General features: G+C 36.5%; 1 protein-coding gene across 1 annotated transcript; it reads left to right on the forward strand.

Moving 5' to 3' along the window:
* Positions 1–342: 342 nt before the first annotated feature.
* LOC110490673 (fish-egg lectin) lies at positions 343–5,966 on the forward strand. Its single transcript, XM_021564141.2, has 5 exons — positions 343–439; positions 566–799; positions 974–1,191; positions 1,320–1,438; positions 5,391–5,966. Exons 1-5 carry the CDS (start codon positions 385–387, stop codon positions 5,530–5,532), a joined length of 768 nt encoding a protein of 255 aa, XP_021419816.2. The 5' UTR covers positions 343–384; the 3' UTR covers positions 5,533–5,966.
* Positions 5,967–6,513: the final 547 nt, after the last annotated feature.

Raw genomic sequence — 6,513 nt, forward strand, 5'->3', positions numbered from 1 at the left:
ATACGGGTCCTCCTATAACACTAAGCAACCTTATCAAACAGCTCTACAAATACGCCACCTGCCAAGTACAGTAGGTGAGAGAAATAAGCTTTTGTGCGTATGGATAATTTCTGTGATCTTTTTATTTCCACTCATAAAACACAGGACCAACATGTTGCATTTTTTATTTTAGTTCAGTGTATATTATTATTGTGTGTCTGTGTGGGAAGGGTGGGGTTATATCCTCCTCTCGTTAGTGTTTCCTTGGAACAGGTTGTTTGTCAAATATAAATAGCTCATTAATAATGATTTGATGGGTGTTGAAAGGTGTTTGCAGGGCTGCAATATATAAGGGGACAAAGTCTGTGTTCAACCAAACTTATACTGTAGATCTACAGAGACATCATGAGAGCAACTGCAGCCGTCCTATTGGTCCTCTGTCTCCTGACCATCAGTCACGGTAAGTTACCATCATCTGAAACATGCTTGATCAACTTGGAACGGATCATGAAGTTGGCTACATGATTTCATCCCCGTTTTTGTTGCTGTGCTCTACTGATGTGTCTTTGATCTGGTGTCTCCATAGCCTGGGACTGTCAGATTGTAGTGGCTATCAAGAATCTGATGCAGATAGATGCAGGACTGGGACAAGTGGTTGCTACGGACACAAGTCAAATCCCCTACTACCTGGTAGGTGATGAATGGATCCGCCTGCCTGGTTCCATGAGGCATATCACTGTAGGACCAGCAGGGATCTGGGGTGTCAGCAACGGAAACCTCATGTTCAAGTATGTGGCCGGTAACTGGGTTCAATTTGCAAGTAAGTGGAGAACATTACTAAATTATGAACCCAGAGAACACCTGCTTCTTAGCTTCTTGATTACCATCAGGGTAAATTATACATGTTAACATTATGCCATTGTAGGTCATTTGGAAGTACCCACAAATGCATACTCCTTGTTTTCTTGTCTATCTCTGTCTTTGTGGTCTTCAGCCGGTGTAAATCAGCTGGATGCTGGGGGGGATGAGTTTGTTGTGGTGGCCAACATGGACTATGTTCCAGGGTGTCTTTCAAGAAGTGCCTCACTTGGCTTCATGGGTGCTGACTCATCCCTTCGAGGGATAAGGTTGCCAGGAGCTGTGAAGTATTCTAGTTGTGGACCTTTTGGGTGCTGGGCAGTCAACAAGAATGATGATATCTTCTTAATGAGTGTAAGATCTGGGAAAGAGTGTGAGAGCTGGAGTAGAGTAGTAGAGGATAGAGAGTGTCAGTTATATTAAAAATGTTTCATATTATAACTGTTGAAATTGTCCTAAAACCCTGATTGAATCTGTTCCAGTTGAATCAAGACTGCCAAAACAACGGGTGGAGTCACATTGACGGCAAGCTTTTCATGATTGAAGTGGCAACTGATGGTAGTGTCTTTGGGGTCAACTCTGCAGGCCAAGTTTATACCAGGTAAGGTTGCTACTGAATTATGTGTATGGTTCCACCCTTTCACCCCTCAACATTATTAACTTGAAAATAACTTGTAATAAGATCGTATAATAATAATGATAAACCTTTATGAATAACTCTGGTCCTTACAGTACATGCTTTGTGAAGCGCTTTACACAAAAATTTAAACAGATGTAGAAATAAAATCTGGTAAATATAAATCAGATCTAAATGTATAAGACTTATAAAGAAATGTGTACACAGTGTACAGTAAAATGAGCAAAGGTTGGGTATCCTTTAAAGCTACAGTTTGGGATTTAAAAAAAACAACTTGGCCATCCCACCACTTGTTTTGGTAAACAGATGAGGTATGTAGCTAGAGAAATGTAACCATTCTCAAATTAATACATGGGGCTACAGATTCAATCAATATGGATCCATGAGAAAAAAGAAAAAACAATTGAATTAAAGCTTACATTTTGGCTTCTGAAGAGTCATACGTTTTTTTTAGTTTTTTTTTTTAAAGTGGTGGATCAGCTTAATATTGCGGAAAGATTGTTGCTTCCATCAAAGTAATTGTTTGCATAATTTCCAATCCCCCATATATTTTTGGGGTAAATATATATATCCAAACACGCATGCATACATGTACACATACAGTATATAGATACACATACCTATATAGACATACATACTTTTTAAAAAGAATATACCTTTATTATTATCCCCCCCAAACCCTACCGCCGATCCCCCAACTGGAGTAAACTAATAAACACTTCGCTTTTTACCTTCAATTTATACATCTTATACACATTTTACAGACACATTCTATTTTACAATAGTTATTTTTTGTTTGTTTTTAGTCCTTCCTCTATTTCTATTTGTAACTGTGCTATTTCACAAAAGTTCTGAACCTGTATACATTTTACAGACCCCGTAGGATTTACATGGTTTATCTTGCTATTAGTCCCACCCTTCATCTCCATTCAACCTCTCCCATCTATCTCTCAGCATCATCCAGTCCCACCCTTCAGCTCCATTCAACCTCTCCCATCTATCTCTCAACATCATCCAGTCCCACCCTTCAGCTCCATTCAACCTCTCCCACCTATCTCTCAGCATCATCCAGTCCCACCCTTCAGCTCCATTCAACCTCTCCCATCTATCTCTCAACATCATCCATTTTGGATTTCTATTTGCAATATATTTTTCAACTGTGCCGTGATGCTTCACAAAATAATTGAACCTTTCTATTCTCATAGCTTCTACAGATTGTAAATTAAAAATAAAATGTTTTGCTAAAATAATTATTATATTATTGATTGATTGACTATGGCTTTTCAAATCACTCAGTATTGCTATCTGCAGCGTTAGTTCTAGGCAAATGTTGCAATTCTTCAGCCATTCCTGTGGACCTGTGACCAAAAACGAGCTACATACAGTATGGACCATACCAAAATAAATGATCTAATGACTCTGCCTCCTCACAGCAGAATCTGCAGAGCTGGGAAGATTGTATCCCCCATATATATAACATTCTATTAGTTGCAAGAATTGTGTATAGTAATTTAAATGTAAAAATGTGAAGTTTTGAATCCGGCGTTGTTTTGCGTATCGATTCATAAACTATGTGCCATGGAATGGGTACATCCAAAATCTCTTCCCAGCTATTTTGCATTTATATGGCACAGCTGTCAGTTTTTGGTCCTTAAATGACATTGGTATATGTTTTTATTTATCACACTTTTCTTTAACCATTTCTGTTCTTTAATACAGGGCCGACATACAAGTTCCATACTTTTTTCCCCTTCTACTTGCCTCTTCCATTTTTGTGGTAATGCTGCAATTAATTGGTTGTAATTTTGGGTAGAGCAGACATTTCCATATGTCTGTGTTAGCTGCATGTGTGACATAACTCCACCAGTCCTATTTATGATATCATTCACAAAAATTATACCTTTTTTAAAAATGTCTTCAAAAAATATAATTTTTAAATCAATTAGTATATTTGAATTTAACCACAATATTTGTTGTATTATTTGTTCTGTCTTTTCAGGTGGACTAAACTGAAATTGCAACCAACTTTCTAAGGCTTGTTTAAAAAAGAAAGATATTTTGGAGATTATTTCCTTTTCAAACAACCGAAAGTGGGCAGGTGTAATATGAAAAAGGCCCTTCTTGAACATAGGATGAGACATTCCTACCAATTTACTAGAGAACCCGTTTGGATTTAAGTATAACTTTTGTATGACTGATGCCTTTAGTGAGAGGTCTAAAGCTTTAATATTTAATAATTTCTCCCCTCCGAATTCATATTCGTTATATAAATAGGCCCTTTTAATTTTATCTGGCTTGCCATTCCAAATATAATTGAATATTTTATGTCCATATAATTTAAAAAGCAGGTCACTAGGTGCAGGCAAAACCATAAGCAAATAGGTAAATATGACTAAAGAGTTAATCAGGGTGATTTTCCCACAAATAGACAGGTATTTTCCCTTCCATGGTAGCAAGATCTTATCTGTTTTTGCTTACTTTCTATACAAATGTATTGGAGTGAGATCATTTCTTTATTTTGGAATTTGTATACCGATTATGTCCACATCTCCGTCAGACCATTTTATTGGTAAACTACAAGGTAATGTAGAATTTGCATTTTTTTGTGATCCAATACGTAATATAGTGCACTATAGTACACTAATTTGGTTTTAATCCAGAGAACATAGCAAAAGTATCTAGATCCTCTATGAGGCTGTGGAGAGACTAATTGTGGTTTTAAAAGAAAACATGAATCATCAGCGTACAATGACACCTTAGTTTTTAAGCCACGGATTTCTAATCCCTTAATATTATTGTTTGATCTAATCTTTGCAGCTAACATTTCGATGGCAATAATAAATAGATATGCCGATAGTGGACGACCTTGTTTTACTCCTCTAGATAGTTTAAAACTTTCTGAGAGCCATTATTTACTATTTTACACCTAGGGTTACTATACATAACTTTAACCCATTTTACAAGAGATTCCCCAAAATGGAAATATTCTAGGCATTTATATATAAACTCCAGTCGTACTTTATCAAAAGCCTTCTCAAAATCAGCTATGAAAACCAGACCTGGTGTCCCAGATATTTCATAGTATTCTATTGTTTCCAGTACTTGTCTTATATTATCTCCAATGTATCGTCCATGTAAAAAAACTGTCTGATTAGGATGAATAATATCTGACAATACTTTTTAAATTCTATGCGCCAAGCATTTTGCTAGGATTTTTGCATCACAACACTGAAGTGTAAGAGGTCTCCAATTTTTTAAACGGACTGTATCTTTATATATACCACTTGGGTCCTGTTTCAGTAATAATGATATCAGACCTTCTTGCTGCGTGTCTGATAATCTACCATTTATATAGGAGTGGTTAAAACATGCTAATAATGGTCCTTTGAGTATATCAAAAATATAATTGTATACTTCCACTGATATGCCATCCAGCCCTGAACTTTTCCCATCCTTAAAGGCCCCAATTGCATCAAGCAGATCCTCCTCTGTAATTTGTCCTTCACATGAGTCTTTCTGAACAGATATTAATTTTTTATTATTATTAGGAAAAAATCCATACAATTAATTTCAGTTAGTGGAGATGGAGGAGCCTGAAACAAAAACATATTCTTAAAGTACTTTACTTCCTCTTTCAAAATATAATTTGAGGAATCATGCGTGACTCCATCATTTGTAACAAATTTTAATAAAAACATTTTGGTAGCATTTCTATATTGAAGATTGAAAAATAATTTGGTGCATTTTTCCCCATATTCCATCCAGTTCGCTTTATTTTTATAATATATTACACTGGATCTTTCTTGAAGAGTCATAAGTTATATTCTTAAAAAATCAATGGCTATATTCAATTATTAAAGTCCCAAAAATGTTTTATAAACTTTGAACGCAAACCCCACCCCTTTCTTCAACACAGAGACGGCATCACGGCCAGTAAACCAGAGGGCACTGGATGGAGCAATGTCCCAATGTACATGCCAATGAAGCACGTGACCTACGATCTGGGCCGTCTTTGGGTCATCTCCAATTCTGGCTTCACCATGGTGTGCACACATTAGCCTCTCCTCTGCATCTGAAGGACGTTCGGGATCTGACAAGCTCACTTGCTAACTCATTGATCTCTCTGTCTGGAACAATCTCAATTCTCAACATTAATTCACAAGAATCCTTCACTCTAAAACCTATTGCTCTAACTATATTTTCAGTACTTTATCTCTATCAATAGTAAACACTGATCTTAATGATATTATAAAGAATTTATCAATGATGTTTTCTTACACAATTTGACAAGCAACAGCGTTATAAAAGTGTATTATTGATTAACACTTCAATTGAGCTTTGCCATGGCTGCTATTTGATCGTAGTGTAAACCTGGGCACGGTCACAATCCACATGGGTTTTGCTGTGCTTCAGAGGTCATCAATAGGATTGAATGGAATCCTGGTCATTATATAATAATTTCCTGCAAATAAAGCATTCATTTTGAAACTCACTTTAGTGTGTTTGAAATCATATTGAACATGGGGGATTTAAGGTTGCTCTGCAAAGATCTGTTTTGTGAATCTTCTTACTTAGAACGTTTAATAAGACTACAGTACTACAGTGTGCAGGAACTGGTGAACCTTTAGTTCCCTGATGCATAGCTTGATTGACAGGTGCCTTATGGATGTAGTGTCAGGTACATATTTGACAACACCTTTTACAGTGTGCTCTATTAAAGATGTGTAACTACCCATGACATTACTCTCTGAGGCAAATGTATAATTTATTATTAACAAATGACTAGTTGCCTAGAATGTAAACATATTGTAGAAACTCTTTGTAGACCATATTACTCTGTAAATAGCCTGACTAATCCCCCCCCCCCCCCTCACTCTGTAGTGACTTCTTAGTCGACCCCCACTTCCCCTTTTGTCTAACAAGCCACCATGCCAGTTTAGCCCACTAGGGCACATTCCCCTATCATTTCTTGTAACCACAATCACCTTGTTTGTTTGTTTGTTTATGAATTTCTGTGAATTACTTAGTTAGTAATAAAT

Source organism: Oncorhynchus mykiss, chromosome 15, assembly GCF_013265735.2.
Source record: "Oncorhynchus mykiss isolate Arlee chromosome 15, USDA_OmykA_1.1, whole genome shotgun sequence".
Classification (NCBI taxonomy): domain Eukaryota; kingdom Metazoa; phylum Chordata; class Actinopteri; order Salmoniformes; family Salmonidae; genus Oncorhynchus; species Oncorhynchus mykiss.

Bases quoted from the DNA above. Each gene is read 5' to 3' on its own strand.
- LOC110490673 (XM_021564141.2), top strand. From the start codon at position 385: ATGAGAGCAACTGCAGCCGTCCTATTGGTCCTCTGTCTCCTGACCATC. The intron at 800-973 runs GTAAGTGGAGAA...TGTGGTCTTCAG, and splicing joins TAACTGGGTTCAATTTGCAA to CCGGTGTAAATCAGCTGGAT. The intron at 1,192-1,319 runs GTAAGATCTGGG...AATCTGTTCCAG, and splicing joins ATGATATCTTCTTAATGAGT to TTGAATCAAGACTGCCAAAA.